This window comes from Andrena cerasifolii, chromosome 2 (assembly GCF_050908995.1).
Source record: "Andrena cerasifolii isolate SP2316 chromosome 2, iyAndCera1_principal, whole genome shotgun sequence".
NCBI lineage: Eukaryota > Metazoa > Arthropoda > Insecta > Hymenoptera > Andrenidae > Andrena > Andrena cerasifolii.
The window spans coordinates 21,754,576-21,770,454 of NC_135119.1; the positions used below are offsets into that span (position 1 = coordinate 21,754,576).

Here is a 15,879-nt window from a genome sequence, read left to right on the forward strand (position 1 = left end):
ACAAGTTTATTTTCTCATATTTATTTATTTCCTTCTAAGAAAACATTTATCAATTTTTACACGTTTTGTACGCAAGGTTGCGTATCTATGTCATACACGAACCGTTCGTGATAATGGTGCGCGGTTAAATAAATTCAATTAGAAAAGGATTTCCGATTTACCCTTTTTCACGATAATCATTTCCTTTAGTGTTCTGTTCAACGAGTTTTAATACCTTGTAATTCTCTGAATTATATAAATTGTTTATGTTTGGGGACATAGTCATGATTATTTGAATACCTTTGTGGAAGTCGTAAGTAACGTCTCGTGTAACGTATACTCGATCCTTCGCCATAAAGTTCGTTATCCTTGCTCATAATGAAAACAAATGAAAGAATTCCAAAGTATTGTTAAGATTCGTGGAAATAATAATTTATTGTTTATTTTCTCTTTGTTTCTGTCGTGTTCGCGTCTAAATATTGCTAAACTGATCGTTGTACTGTGTGGTTTCAGTTATCGTTAGCTATCAGTCAGATTGACCGCATGTTTTGTTGATACAATTCAAATCTTACCATGGAGAAGTCCGCAGACGTATTTGCATGGACTCGGAAGTTGGAATGCCCACCAACGATATGCAATGATTCAGTAAAAAAGATGTTTGTATTGACTCTACCTTTTGTAATCACATTTGATTTCATACAAGATTTTGTAATTGCAAATCATACGATACTTTCGAACAGATTGCATGCAGGACTTGTGGGATTACTGTTGGACGAACTGGTTGATGTTATATTTCCTGCCGAAGATGCAAAGACGATGAGAAAAAACATTTTGTTACACCAATTGAAGTACGGGACACCTGACAAAGTAGTTCAGTGCGTACAAAATATATCGCAACTGAACTCGGATGGAAGTAATTTACAAAATCAAATCTCTAAGTTGGAGGAGGAGTACGAGCAACTAGATTTAACGCTTAGAAAGAAAGGTATGTTTGTCGAAACTTGAAAGAAGAAGTACGTTCTTAACGAGTGATATTATTTAGCGCAAAAGCTGAGGGATACATCGTCTAAGTATTCGCAAATAAAGGCAAGGAGGGACTTGCTGAAAATGAAACACGACCAAACTATTACGCAGCTGCGCGATTGTAATGACATGAGATTAGTTTGTCAACACTTAATGCCAAGCACGTGTAAAGATTTAGATCCTAAAGTGCTAGTGGAAATATTGAGCGTGGTAACAAGTCTTTGGACTGGAGCGAATAAGAGACAGGTATGCGTTTAGATAAGACTCGACGTAATAGTAATTATGATCGCATTGTTCAGATTATACTTTTAGGTATGGGATACATTATCAAATAGTCTTGATAATATCGAAGTACCTACATTATGGCTCCATATATTTCAAAATTTGACAGAAAACGCGGACGTATTAATCAAATCGGAGACTATGAAACCGATGGAGACAGAGGAAAATAATAAATATGTTGAGATTGCTAAAGTATACGGGCAGCACGTTTCTATGGTTTTAATGCGTTTATTGTACAATGCGAGAGCCAATAATCATCAGCAAAGTGTTCTGGAATTTATACGAAAAATCGAGGTACACCAAAACAATTATGAAATGTTATAGATATTTGTGACCGAAAGTTGATTGTTGTTGCAGATTCGTTCGAATAATTCTGCTGATGTGAGCGAGTGGTTAGCAGCAACATTGGAGGTTCGAAAATTAGAAACTGAGCTACAAAATTTACAAGAAGAAGTCGACAAAATTCTAGAAAACTTGCACGAGAATAATACGTTTGTATTTGATTTAGCTCAACTGACTTCAGAAATACAAAATATTGATATAGAAATTGTATGTGAATACTTCAGGATTATTACAATTTATGTTCGGCATTGTTAGCTTTTATGTTAATCACAAATGAATTCCAGACAGAATATATGCAGGATATACAGCAGTCGCTAAATCTTTTAAAATCGGCGCCAACGTTTCTGATGAAAACGAAAGAGAAAATATGTTTAGAATTACAAAGAATAGAAGCAATGCGGAACGGTGACTATGATTCTACATGGTTACACGATGATTTAAGCACTGAATTAGATAAATTCCACGATGCACTAGATCTTTGTGCTTTAAGGAAAATCATGCTAAAAGGAGACATTGGGGTTTACAGGTATCTTATAGTAAAACAGCACTGAGTACATTTTAAACACAACTGTTTAATTGAATTTTGAAGCTATGCAAATGTTTCAGGCATACAAAGTGTTGTTTCAGCGAAGCTTCTGTGTCGGTTACTAATTCTCAAGTTACCAACACTACGTTTTATTTCCCAATGATTCAAACGCCAATATATTCGTTAATAGAATGTTATAAGAATTTAGTAACAATGTTTGTCTATAAAAGATTTGAATCTTTGGAAATGGAGGAGACTCTACATGTGTTCGGAGCGCCTATATTAACATACGAAGGGAGTAACGATAATACACTCGAATTGTTAAATGCATCAAAGGCTGTTAATGTAAAAACAAGAGCAGAAATTGATGAATTTAATGAAATATTAAATGCGTGGTATGTGTTCAAATAGGTTTACTTTTATTATACGAAATAGATATTAATTTATATTACTATTCGCAGGATAAATCAGACGGTTCAAAAAGGAATGGAAATTATTGAGAAATCCGTGGACGATGTGACGTTTCCAGAGTGGCTTGAACGTTACAGTTTATTACTATATATGATACAAAATTCTACATAGTGTCATATAACGATTTATTCTATGTATTAAACATTATTCGTAATATAAAATTTTTCGATACACGGAATTGTAATATATATTGTAATTAAAATAACGCGTAATGTATATAAATTTTTGTAATGGCGAATGTTATACTATTAATATACGTTGTGTACGAAAATTCGATTTTATGAATCCTTGCTGAGTGTACGAATTAATTAGATGCAAAGCTAATGAATAGGAAACCTTTATAGTCCCATCTTTCAAATTCGCCAGTTGTAAGACTTTCCTCTGAGCTTTATTTTAGTTGTACATACATTCAAAGAACGATTTAAGACATAGTTCCCTCAAAATGTTGTTTCGTTTTTTGAGGAGTTTTGCCTACTATTGCCAACGTGAATAGTGATTTTTTTGGTTGCAAGACTTGCAAATGGTTTGTGGGGTATTTGTCGGTGTAATGATAGCAATTAGCGGGTCTTTTCCGTCTTTTTCACAAGATTGTATTTGTCCATCGGTTTTACACCTTTTGTTAATTACAAAATATCTTAGATTCTAAAAGTCAATCGCAAATTTATTATTTATTAGCTAAATTCCTATTCGTTGATCCATTTCTTTTCGGTTATCGATTTTTGAAATAGCATGCATTTAACAACATTGCGCTGACATTTAGGAGAAGGGATAAAAGTGGAGCTCATTTATTCAAACATCCGTTTCCAAGTACGTATTGATTAATTTATAATCCTGAAGTTTATTTATTAAAAGAATCTCTAACTATTTTCACACCCCTCAGAAAAGGAAACTTTACATTCAATTTGAACAAATATATATATTTAGTATTATTTGATAAATACTTCTCTACAGAGTCGACTCTCACAATAGAATGAATGATCTTCAATTTCGGTTAACATAAAATAACGTAATTACATTTGTTTTCTAACGAGTGTTACATAATTTCGGTGATGGTTAATAAACATTACAATGATACCGAGTGTTTGATTACCTGACCACGAATATGTTTAATTGCATAATTTCAGTATAAAAGAATAAGAAAACCAACAATTTCATGAAGTTCCCCCCTTCCTTCAATTCAAATTTCCCTCCGAATGAGAAGCAACGTTCACATCATGGCAAGGTAACGGGAATACAGCATTCGAGTTAAGCTTCGCGCTCCTTTGGTTCATGGTAAACTGACGGTTAGACAACAATGGATAGAGCACTAAAGAGGTGAGTATGCGAGAGAAGTAGTTCTCTAGAGAGAGAAGATTATTGAGCACCCGCCTTTTTGGGTATTGTCAGATTTACTTTATAAACAAAATATGTGTTGTTGATATTGATGCATAGTAGCACGACACATTATTACAGTATTTTATTACATTTAAGTTTATATTTGGTTTATAAAGCGAACCGTGTTGCGCGGTTCAAAGGAAATGCGCGGGTGTTTGAAATAAAATGAAATTGAATGCTGATAGAAACTTCAATATATTTCTCGATAGTTTTAAATTATCGTTTGTAACAGAGAACAATTTATGACTTTTCTAATCCAGGAGTCAAAATTGTTCTGCTCTCCCAGAGTCCTCCGTCGTTGAACCTTGCCTCCTCGAACGTGGTGCCCCTTCCATCCTTGCGCGTCCTCCCAGTCCTTTGGGCAATCAGGACGGAGGATGCGCCAGATCCAAGCGGTAGACTGTCCCGCGGATGTCCGTCCGCCCCCGCGAATCGACGTCCATCTTTCCTTCCATTTTCGGATGGTGGTGGAAACTCCGTGGAAGCGCACTTTCCCGTTACACGACGGAGTGTCCACGTGGGAAAAGAATGTAGGCCCTGCCTCGAGGATCGAGAAAACAACACTTGAAGGAAATTTATGACTTAGCGTCGCCAACACTTCTGGAGTCAATCGACACTCCTAAAGACTAACAAAGGACAAAGCCTTCTCAAAAGATTACGTGACTTAGAAGAAACTCGCGATTCGTTTCGACGTCTACTAATTGAGACGTCCAAGATCTTTCCCACACATGCCACCCGCATCGCGTATCCTTAACAATACTCTCCTTGATCACGCGCAAACATCTGCTTTTAAACTTCGCTCCTAATTCACATATCGATTATATACATTCCCGTAGCTACGTTCGCGTGATCACGCAACCCACCAGCGAGCATCGCAACAAGCGTAAACAGCGTGTTTAAGAAGTAACAACAAAAAGTAAAATAATTATTTTGCATAATGCAACTATAATTGTGTATGTTCGGTATTTATGTCAAACCAGTTTACTTTACATTTCTGACAAAATGCTGTCCACTGTTTTGAAATCTGTGTTTGGTTATGACGATTTCAAAAGTGATATTCAAGAACGAGCAACTACCGCTGTTTATAAAGGTTGAATATTCATTCTCTTTCATGACGATTTGCTAATTTTCATTATCTTTTCCATTTGAAAACAAATTCATTTTCCGGCGTTACACACTTTTAGGTAAAGAGGATGTATTTGTATGTATGCCAACTGGATCTGGCAAATCTCTCTGTTTCCAATTGCCAGCTATAATGAAAGAAGACAAAGTTACAATTGTTTTCTCGCCACTGTTAGCTTTGATGAAGGTACAGGATTAATTGACTAAACAATGATCTTCGCGACCAGGCAGAATCATTCATATAGCAGTACTTTATTATTCCAGAATCAAATAGATTTTTTAGTCAGTAAAAAGATAAATGCCAGTTCATTAAACTCGAACACATCTACTAAAGAAAGAAACGCAATAATCAAGGATTTAACGTCTAATTCACCAACGACTAAATTATTATACGTCACCCCCGAAATGGGAGCACAGCAACATTTCCAAGTACATTATTATTCTTTCGTATGTTAATCCACTAGAATATATTCCAGCAACCATTCAAACACTTGTTCTTTTAGGATATAATAATAAAATTAAGAAAAGCAAAAGCGCTCTCTTATTTTGTTATCGACGAAGCACATTGCTTGAGTCAATGGGGACACGATTTTAGGCCCAGTTACAGACAGTTGGGACTGTTTAAAAAACTGTGCCCCAATATTCCAATAATTGCGTTAACAGCTACTGCCGCGAAGGAGGTATAATTCTTCATAAAGTTACAATGTCGTTGCATATTTAAACTTTGTTTATCGTGGAATATATTATTACAGGTAAAAGACGATATACTTCAATGCTTAAACATGCAAAATCCCTTGATATTTTCAGTGCCTGTGTTCCGACCTAATCTTTATTACGACGTATGGTTTTTAGAAATATTAGACAAGCCGTTTGAACATTTAAAGAATTTTATTTTAGAAGCACTCGGTCCTCGAGACGAATCAATCCCAAAAGTAAGTCTACGAACGTTTGTTATAGATTTTGCTTCTCGATCGCATAAACTATCACGAAATGCTTTCAGGTGAAGAAAAGTTGTGGTATTATTTATTGTAGAAAGAAAGAAGCGACTGAAGTAATTGCGCACAGATTATCCAAGTCTGGTATACCTACTTTAGCGTATCATGCTGGTACACGCCACTATTATTCTAAACTCTTATAAAGCCAAGAAATTTAATAAAACGTTCAAGTAAATAATTCCGTTTGCAGGTTTAAAAAGTCAAGACCGTAACGAGGTCCAAAATAAATGGACAACTGGCGAAGTACCTGTTATCGCAGCGACATGTAGTTTTGGGATGGGTGTGGATAAGGGATCTGTTAGGTGAATTGTTATGCGTTGCTTTCATTAATACATGGCATTTCTTATTTAGAAGCAAACTATAAAAGCATATTCTGCAATTTTACACAGGTTTGTGGTACATTGGACAGTTCCTCAAAATATAGCAGCGTATTATCAAGAGTCTGGTAGAGCAGGCAGAGATGGCAAACCAGCTTTTTGCAGGGTTTATTTTAGTAATGAAGAATATGGACCAATCGCGTTTCTCATTAAACAGGAAATCACGCAGAAGAACACGGAACTTGTAAAGTTAAGATGGAAAAATTTTGAGAAAACTGTGTCGTATTGCCTCGAAGCAAAGTAAGCTTTGTAATTCGTGGACATTTACAAATACACGTATCTGATAAATAACGCTTTCGTATATTCGCGTCAGATGTAGGCATGCAGTATTTTCTAAATACTTTGGAGATAGTCCACCGTCATGTAAAAATAGGTGCGACGTATGTCAAAACAAAGATGCTGTCCAGGGGAAGATATCGCAGTTTGAAATGTCTCATACCAGATCGCAAACTAAGTCTGGTAGTAGTTTGCACGGTGTTGCATTACCAAAGTATGATAATGTGTAAGTAACATTTTATACGCAAGCGGTGTTACATATTTAATTACAGGCTGTAATTATTTGAATATGTACAGCGAAGAGGAATATGATGAAAGGGAAGTTCCAAGGGAACAGCTCTTGGCTGAGAATAAACGAGAGACTAAAGAATTAATTGAAAAACAGTTTGCTATTCGGAGGAACAGCAGTAAAAGTGACGAGGTATGCATGGGAATGGTGGATTTGTAAATAGTTGTTGCCTTTTCTTACTGTTATTATAAAATTTCAGATAAAAAAGCAAAATCTAGAAGACGCAAAGCAGTCTCGTGTATGCGCTGCAGACAGTACTGACGTAAAGATAAAGGGGCTGACTGTTCAAGTGCGAGAACACTTTTATAGTCAGTTAAGATCAGCATTAACAGATAACTACGAGAAAACATGTTTGGAGTTGAACATGCAGCTTCAAGAGAAAGATATGCATAATATAGCATATGAGCTTGAATATAAAGCATTGTGTAATACCAAAGTTGCGAATAAGTATAAGTTTGATATGTCTAAATTGGTATGTAATTGATTAAAGTCATAAGATTTCTTAATCTTTCACTTCATTGTTTCATGAACAAATATTTATATCTTTTTTGTGTATATGTTGAAGATATATTGGTTTTAATGAAATTTTTACTTTGTTAACGAACAAAGATCTCTTCTGTGCGGAGGTGTACCAGCACTGATGCGGTTCACGAATACTTGCGTGACTGCAATACAAATACGCGCAATGAAGGAAGTAATTTCAGTTTTGATACACACGACGGTCTGTCGGCTGAGTTTTATGATAAAGACATTCGTGTTCCATCCCAAGAGTCAAGTGCCACGAGCAGAACTATTGTATATCCTACGTTTAAGACTGCGTTAGAACTTAAGAACGACGAAAAAGTAACGAGGAGCCCATCTAACAGTAGTAGGAAGTATTTATTTGATGCAAGCATTTTGCGCGATGACGATAAAAGTGTCGACGTGACGGAAACGAAGAGTGACTTCATGAAAAGTACTTTTCACAGTACTGATGGCCTACTTATTGAAAGAGATAGTAAACAGGCTCCCGGAATGAGTGAATTAAATGGCTTCACATTCGCTCGAAAAATTCACGAAGATACCAAATTGATATCAAGTCATAAAAAATCACGAAATTTTTCGCAGGAAGTTAGAAAGGACCTCGCTAACAAAAAATCACCGCGTCCGAGTAAATCGGTTTACGAGCAGATTTTGCACTCTGTAAGGTCTGAAAGCAAGACTACAGTTGCAACAATTATCGGCGAAGAATCAACTTCATCACTGAATGATAGCAGTAACAATAGTACAAATGTAATTAAGAATTCGTTAGAATCGAAAAGTCAATGTAAAAGGAGGCGCAAAACTATGGAGTTACTTGAGAGCGGTTCAGATACTGAATCACATAAAAGAGCAAAACTTGATGAAGGAAAATTGTCTGTAAACATGAGGGAAGAAACTATTGATCATGCTGACAAAATAAATGTAATGAAACAAATTTGCGTTGATAAGAGAAGGGATAAAAGTAAAGATTTAAAAAATAAAGAAGTGCCTTCACCCATAAAAAGATTATATAAAGAACAAATACCAAGAGATGAGCGCACCGGGATTCAGAATTTAGAAGCGAAAAAATCTTCGGAAGACAAACGTCATAAGATGAGCCGTTCAAAACAACACACGAGTAAAAGGGATAAAAGGGGAATGGTGCCAGCAGATAAAGTCACGCAGTTTAAGACGGCAGAAATTTTAAAATCGTACTTAATGAAATACTATCCATCCACGCGTATCCCCGATAGAACTACGTTTTCGAAAACTTGCAGAGAAATGCACTACACTCTGCTGGGTCAAAAAGTATTCGGTAAAGTATACCTTTGATGAACATGTTCTTTTTGTCTAAATCATGTAACATACAGTGAACGATTCTTTTCAGATAAAGAGGGAATACAGAAATTTGTTACGGAATATATGGCACAGAAATAATATCTTTATCAAAAATATGTAACAGAATCAGTGCTTCGTGGTAATAGTAAAAAGGCATTTGTAAATACACCTATATAAATATGGATTTATCTTATTTAGCTTACTTATTTCATTTCTTTGTTAAAGTACCACTGGCAATTCAGCATTTCGAATCCGATACAACTCAGACGTGAAGTTTGAATTCCTAAGATGCATTTATCAGATTTTTTAATATACCTTATGAGCTTAATACTATATTTATGTGTGCATTAAAATTTTAGCTTACAACGTGACTTTATACTTCCTACATGTACTAAATGTTTGTAATGTATATGAGTACAGTAACCTCTCGCTATGGACTCGCGGCTCGAGACTCACAGTCGTCTGAAAAGTGGCATTTCGTGGCCAAAAATCACTTTTTCAAGTTTAATATTTCAGAAAAAAAATTTCAATAAATTGCCAACTCGTTAGAGTTTCGTAATCTAAATATATTACTCGCCTCAGATAATTATGTGATCAAAGATAGCATTCTAAAGTCAAAATCATGAATTTGAAAGTAAACCGGTCCGAGAAAGAGGGAAGTAACGGGTGAACTTATCTCTGTCTTACAACAGGCTATGGATGTACAGTGCATGTGAGTGAAGTTATCTGCGACACAAAATACATGACACAGACAGTACAGATAGAGAGGGATAATAGGAAGAAGAAGGATAGGTTCACCCGTTATCTTCTATTTCCCTCGGACCGCTGTCGCCTTTACTTCTTCCCACTGCTGTTCTCTGTTCATGTATTCTTATAGCTCAATGTGCCGACCAACATCGTGCAAGAGAGAAAACATCGTGCGAACTGGTGCGAGAGAGTGAAGTATAGAGGAATAATCAACCGTAATGCGCATGCGCCGATATCGTGCGAGAGAGAAAGACATAAATACGTCCGTAAAACCTGCAACAATATTTTTCCACACGTTTCGACTATCCATAGATGATATGCAGTGATCGATGGTCGACTAGGATTTACAAAAGAAGCATTCGAAGCTTTAAAATGTCAAGTTCTTAAAGAACAAAGTCAAATATTTTGCAATTTAATGATGAAAGCATGCACCGCGTATCACTTCAAACCATAACGCTTGTAGCAAATTTCACGACATCGGCGCATACGCATTACGGTCCATTATTCCTCTATACTTCTCTCGTTCGCACGATGTCTTTCTCTCTCGCACCATGTTGGCGACAGTTTCAAGCATTCAATGAGACCTCCATTATATATGCTCTAAGTCCGCGCCACTGCGTGCCACGAACCCTTTTGGTATAGATGAGGATGAGAATGTTGCGCAGGGTTCGGAGCGATTAACTGCAGACACACCTACAGGAGTGGTGGTAATGTCACGTGACTGACGCCAGCGCTAAGCCAGCCAAGTGACGCCAACGCGAAGCTATCCACGGCCAATCAGCGTCGCCGGGAAATAGATTGTCGACGCTGGTTGGTCGTGGTTGGCTTCGCGCTGGCGTCAGTTCACGTACCCACTACCACCACTCCTGTAGGTGTTTCCCCTTCCATCACTGTGGCTTAAGCCCGCCGAACCTTGCCGACGAGCGCTTAACGCAGCGATTGAGGCGAGTCTGGGCGAGCCCATAGCGGCCATAGCGAGCGGTGACTGTATCTGCATTTGCCATGGCTAGCAACAACAAGGGCAAGCTGACTGTACTTTCAATAGAGCAGAAGCTAGAAATTCTGGAGGAGTTAGACCATGGTGCACCAGTTAGTGGAGTAGCTCGTGATTATAATGTTCATCCTACCACCGTGCGGCGTATTCGAAGAAATGCCAGCACAATAAACCAAGCCGCGGACCGAGGACTTCGAATGCTAAAGCAGAGGAAGCTACGGAAGGCGACGCATGAAAAATTGGAGGAGCGTCTATACACGTGGTTTGTGGAACGAAAGGAGGTAGGAGACCCAATAACAGATTGGCTATTGCGCCAGAAAGCTCTGGAATTAATCACGGAATTTGGAAGCCCGTCAACGTTCAAGGCAAGTTTAGGCTGGTTGGCGAAATTCAAAATTCGTTACGACATACGCTTGGCCGATATACAACGTATTCACAGAGAGCACAGAACTACAAATAATGTAGCCGCGGAAGAATTCGTACTAAATTTCGCTCGACAAATAGAAGAGGAAAGGATCGAGCACAACAACATTTATAATATGGCCGTAAGCGGTCTTATGTGGAAAGCTCTTCCGGTGAGGAGGTTAGTAAACGAGGAAAATACCGCCGATGGTATAAAACGAAAGAAAGAACGGGTGACTGTGGGCTTCTGTGCAAACATGACGGGAACCCACAAACTGAAGCCCCTGTTCATTCATAGATCTCAACATCCGAGGGCGATAAAAGACATCATGAATAGCCTGCCAGTGGTGTATAAAGCGCAGAAAAATGCTTGGCTAGACGAAGCAATATTCACTGATTGGTTTCAAAATGAATTTAAGCCAGCCGTGAGAGCATACCAGCAAGAGAGCGCCGCAACTGGAAAAGTGATGCTTCTACTGAATAATTGCATAGCGCACAAATTAGTGTCGGCGCAATTTCAAGAGGACCCACAATTTGAAATTCTGTTCCTGCCCCCCAATACCACCACTGTCATTCAACCTATGGATCAGGGGGTGATTTTAAAGGCGAAAAGAGTTTTCCACTGCAGAATGTTGCGCCAGGTAGTAAGCTATTCTGGGAACATTCAAGAATTTTATGACAAATACAATCTTAGGGATTGTATTAATTTGTTGGACGAAGCGTGGAGGGAAGTAGGCGTTGCGAATATTAGGAATTCGTGGAATAATTTAATAAAGACAGACCACGAAGGAATGCCGGAGGGGGAGGAGCCAACTGATCCACTAGAACCACAGCTAGAAGAAGTAATCGCTGCAATCACTGGGGAAAAACCCTGTCAAAAAAAGGTTAGGGAATTTTTAACAAACTGCCATAATGCGGAAACCACTTTTTCTGAGGCAGATGCTCAGAATGAGGGATCAGAAGAAGAAGAAGATGAAGACGAAGAAGAAACGACTGAAGCAGCAAAACACGAAGGTGGGGAAGCAACTTGCGAAGGGGAAAACCAAGAAGAAGAAATCCACGAGGAGAAAGTCCGAATAGTGGTAGATAAAAATGATAAAGAACATACCATGGAGCCGCAAACAAGAAGTGCGCTAGAATATTTGATGAAGCAGACTGAACGGGCGCCACGATATGTTAGACGATCGTTGGAAAATGTAAGGGACTATTTCTTGGGAGAAGAAACCTAAAGGAAAGAAGCGTTTGGTGGTGGACACTGGGGGAAACACGAGAATACGGCTTGGTCATAAGCCCTGGAAAAAGTTAAGTTTTATTTCTTAAGTATGTATGACGGTCTGTTTTGCTTTTGGCAGTAGGGATTAATACTAACTGTTTTACAGTATAAAGGACCCTGAAAAGAGGATTCGGGCCAGTGGGTGACAAGCAAACCAGAAGAGACGGCTTGTCAATGAAACTCAAACGAGAAAACCAAAAGATCGGTAAGAAACCAAAAGAATACTATCGCTGGAACTTGCAACATGTTCGAATGCTAATTACTGATGAAGTAATCTGCTTTTATCATTGTTTGCTTATCCCCTGCGTGTCTAGAATCAAAGGATGCAAGAAGAACAAGAATTGGTAGTGAACCATTGATCCTCAACAGTCAATGGCCGAAGCCGAGATGACACATCATGTATGATGTATAAATATCAATATAATGATTATTGTAAGAAACATGATGTCTTCGTATTCATATTTGTACGTTATACGTTATAATAATAAAGAATTATTATTGTAAATATGTAAATGCATAATCAGAGTAATTCATAAGTGGTCGGATGACGTGTCGCTCTTCTTTTCACCGAGAAAATTTAATACGTTATTGAATTAAAAAATGTCATGGTAAACCAGGCATGCCCAACAGAACGACCTTTGTGGCATTTTTGGGCATTCCCAAGTGTTCGCGGGCACAGAGCTCCGGGGAAGATTTCGAGTAATGGGAGCTCAGCGCGCGTAACTAACACATTGAAAGGGGATACATCGCACTAGCGATTATTCATGATTACTTAGGTACACGGACGCTCTCACGGCTCGAATGCACATCGCGTCGACTCTTTTGTCCCCTCTTGCGATCTCACTTTCGACCAAATAATTCCAAAAAGTGGTGGGGATAGCGAGGCGAGTCCATAGCGAGGGGTTACTGTAGTTTCTTTTACTTATGTCTTACAACCGAAGCTTGGGATAAATTGTTAGGTGTTCTCTTAAACTGAATTATACGTAAAATTACATTTCAAAAGATAAAGTACTGGTGTAATAAATTTTTATTAAGAATATTATTTATTGAGCAATTTTTATGAGTACTCATGTTACTAACATCTCACTGGCAAGAATTACAGTAATTATTACGGTGAAAAATAGAGAAGTCGTTACATACGTGGCATTAAATAAATTTATACTTATAAACTAAGTAAAAAAATCAACCGAAGGAAATTATGTTGTTAAACGTGAGAATGTGTTCACTTTCAAACCATAACAATACTGTTTCCCCAGTTGAACACTATTTTCATAGACGAGGCAAGATTGATAATATTTAAAAATTATTTATATTTATTGACCTACTTATATACTAAAATATTCCACAAGAACCTTGTTCCTTTTTTTTATATCGCCTTAGCACATTACTTTTTCTATGAAAAAATGATATATTTAATTCACCTTTTTTTTGTCTTTTTTGAAATGTAATACACGAATGCATTTATATACTTTTATAATCCAATATGAAAATACATGTGGCATGTAAGTCTTTAAAATGGTGTCGATAATTTATATAACTAATTGTCTATATACAATATTTACAAGCATGTTTTTCGTTTTTTATGGTGAGCTGGTGCTAGAATAATAATATTTTAAGTCACAACCAAAAGAAATGAAGTTGCCGTTTCCCTTACTTGTCTTTCGTTGAAAATATTTTCACCATTGTTTCCCTAATATAATCGATGTGATGTTACATTTTTCTTAATTTTATAGCTACATGAAACTACATTGCAAATGTATTAGAATTACAAACGGTGCAATTCCAAATTGGCTTGCTTGCCAGAAAATACTTCGTATTTTATTAACATTGCAGTTAACATGGTAACACGATTTCTACCTTTCTATATCACACTTTTTAAACTACAACCCTCTCCTCAACCGTTTTCAAATGTTCAGCTCAACCATGGTTCCATGAAATTTGCTTAATCGCTACGAACAGTCTATGGTATCAGTCTTAATGCATTTAATTATTTATATAAAATTACGCTGCGCATTTAAAATACAGCAATCGTTGTATTTCATGTTTCCACTTTACCCTTGGTTAATAAAAGCACCAGCCTCAATGAACTTCATGAATGCTAAACGGACTATTCATAAAAGGAATTAAAAGTTCCCATAAATTTCATTAAATAGCGAACTTTACCTGAACAAGATATTTCGTGTATGTTGTAGCAGAGGCCAAAAGCTTTGCCACATAGTTCATTCAATATTGTGATCTGGATCACAAGGAAGGATTCATAGGCACGGGGACTTGTTATGAATTTGCACCGTTTGTACTGACAGATGGTATCGCAGATGGATAGGAAAGTTATACAAAAAGTGTCACTAATCGCCGCGAGAGGTGCCATTTCTATTACGATTTTGATAAACGATGAGCTGTTTTATAATTATTTTTGCTAAATCACCTTCGAGTTAAGTATCTCCAGCACTCTTTCCATCGCGTGCCCATATCATAGTTTCAGCACGCTTTAAAGTCTATGCACCTATCGTGTGACGTTTAAAGATCTTAACACAGACAAAACAATTGAAATCGATGGTTCATTTGAAACTACCGCGATGCCTCAGAATTCTACGATCAGAATATGAAAACAGCTCCAATTCTAACTGCTAGAAGATTTAAATATCTTGATGTAGATAAATAGGGGTGCATTCCTACCGGTTATCGATAGGGATTTCGATTGTCTGCACGAAACAATAGCAACTGCCTTGAAATTCGAATACCCTTTCCTTGTACCTGTCGATCACACGATGTGTTCCTGCAAAGATGATAGCCCTGTCGTCAATTCGCACACTTCCTTCGCGTCTTTCGAGTCGAGCAGGGAATTGTAGTAAGTGTCCATCTCCTTGTTCTTGAACGATGGCCGCCTGTTGTTTATAAATTGCATCGTGTGACTTTTCACGTCCGAGTCCAGCCATTGCCGAGGCGACGTTGATCCTTTTGGCTGATACAAAAGGATCTTGTGAACACTGGCAATCATAAGTATGATGCTGACAAATAGCAAAAAGTAAGTGGACACGTCCTGCACCACTGGCAGGACGTTTAAGTAGAACCAGAATCGAATGGTCATCGACGTTGGTAATCCTTCCATTCCCTGTAACAGCATTTGAGAATTAATATCTCCTTTTCCACGAATGGCTCGCTTTCTATTTTAATCGATTCGGCATCGAAATGCTTCGATATCGAAACATCTCGATATCGAAATGTGCTACTTACGATCTCGAACCATAGGAGTGGCAAGATAAAGTTGTCGAACTTCTCTACCCTAGCCATGTGAGCAATATTCTGCAGGGCCATGTTAATTTGGAAACGGAAGGCCAGCTTCACAGGGAGACCTGCCTTCGGCTGAACGAAGGCGTACGACTCGTGAAGATCTGCCTGGGGAACTAAACCGTTCACGGCTTCCAGAACGGATGGGTCGGTTTTGTAGAAGTGTGGATAAGACAGCGCGATTGGAAAGCCTGAAAGTATGGTAAGTCTGAGTTATGTGCATATACAATTTAAATGTCTTTTTGCACCGCTCTTCTTTACCTTCGATGTCGATAATAAA

General features: G+C 37.7%; 3 protein-coding genes across 11 annotated transcripts in view; 2 read left to right on the top strand and 1 right to left on the bottom strand.

Moving 5' to 3' along the window:
- The first annotated feature begins 76 nt into the window (after positions 1-76).
- Positions 77-2,908, top strand: LOC143366222 (uncharacterized). Of its 6 annotated transcripts, XM_076807111.1 has the most exons (10): positions 77-337; positions 493-635; positions 720-964; positions 1,022-1,248; positions 1,302-1,314; positions 1,394-1,578; positions 1,642-1,833; positions 1,911-2,152; positions 2,233-2,547; positions 2,614-2,908. In XM_076807111.1, exons 2-10 carry the CDS (start codon positions 553-555, stop codon positions 2,732-2,734), a joined length of 1,623 nt encoding a protein of 540 aa, XP_076663226.1. In that variant the 5' UTR covers positions 77-337; positions 493-552; the 3' UTR covers positions 2,735-2,908. The 6 variants fall into 6 exon arrangements, with proteins under 6 accessions (XP_076663226.1, XP_076663221.1, XP_076663224.1 ...); XM_076807106.1 differs by lacking the exon at positions 1,302-1,314 and having other exon boundaries at positions 1,315-1,578; XM_076807109.1 differs by lacking the exon at positions 1,302-1,314 and having other exon boundaries at positions 77-296; positions 1,315-1,578.
- A 1,948-nt stretch (positions 2,909-4,856) lies between these two features.
- LOC143378612 (ATP-dependent DNA helicase Q5) lies at positions 4,857-9,088 on the top strand. The gene is made up of 13 exons (XM_076830450.1): positions 4,857-5,087; positions 5,182-5,306; positions 5,384-5,548; positions 5,623-5,799; positions 5,872-6,051; positions 6,120-6,225; positions 6,305-6,416; positions 6,504-6,731; positions 6,805-6,993; positions 7,065-7,188; positions 7,256-7,528; positions 7,666-8,872; positions 8,945-9,088. Exons 1-13 carry the CDS (start codon positions 5,000-5,002, stop codon positions 8,992-8,994), a joined length of 3,024 nt encoding a protein of 1,007 aa, XP_076686565.1. The 5' UTR covers positions 4,857-4,999; the 3' UTR covers positions 8,995-9,088.
- A 4,232-nt stretch (positions 9,089-13,320) lies between these two features.
- Positions 13,321-15,879, bottom strand: part of LOC143366348 (scavenger receptor class B member 1) — a 43,806-nt gene continuing 41,247 nt past the window's right edge. For all 4 annotated transcript variants that reach the window (XM_076807389.1, XM_076807390.1, XM_076807388.1 and 1 more), the window contains 2 exons: positions 15,546-15,790; positions 13,321-15,423 (listed from right to left, as the gene is read on the bottom strand). In XM_076807389.1, the coding sequence (XP_076663504.1) occupies positions 15,073-15,423; positions 15,546-15,790 (596 nt within the window). In that variant the 3' untranslated portion in view covers positions 13,321-15,072. The remainder of the gene's footprint in view (positions 15,424-15,545; positions 15,791-15,879) is intronic.

Bases quoted from the DNA above. Each gene is read 5' to 3' on its own strand.
- LOC143378612 (XM_076830450.1), top strand. From the start codon at position 5,000: ATGCTGTCCACTGTTTTGAAATCTGTGTTTGGTTATGACGATTTCAAA. The intron at 6,732-6,804 runs GTAAGCTTTGTA...TATTCGCGTCAG, and splicing joins TCGTATTGCCTCGAAGCAAA to ATGTAGGCATGCAGTATTTT. The intron at 7,189-7,255 runs GTATGCATGGGA...ATAAAATTTCAG, and splicing joins ACAGCAGTAAAAGTGACGAG to ATAAAAAAGCAAAATCTAGA.
- LOC143366222 (XM_076807106.1), top strand. From the start codon at position 553: ATGGAGAAGTCCGCAGACGTATTTGCATGGACTCGGAAGTTGGAATGC. The intron at 1,249-1,314 runs GTATGCGTTTAG...TTATACTTTTAG, and splicing joins CTGGAGCGAATAAGAGACAG to GTATGGGATACATTATCAAA. The intron at 1,834-1,910 runs GTATGTGAATAC...AATGAATTCCAG, and splicing joins AAAATATTGATATAGAAATT to ACAGAATATATGCAGGATAT.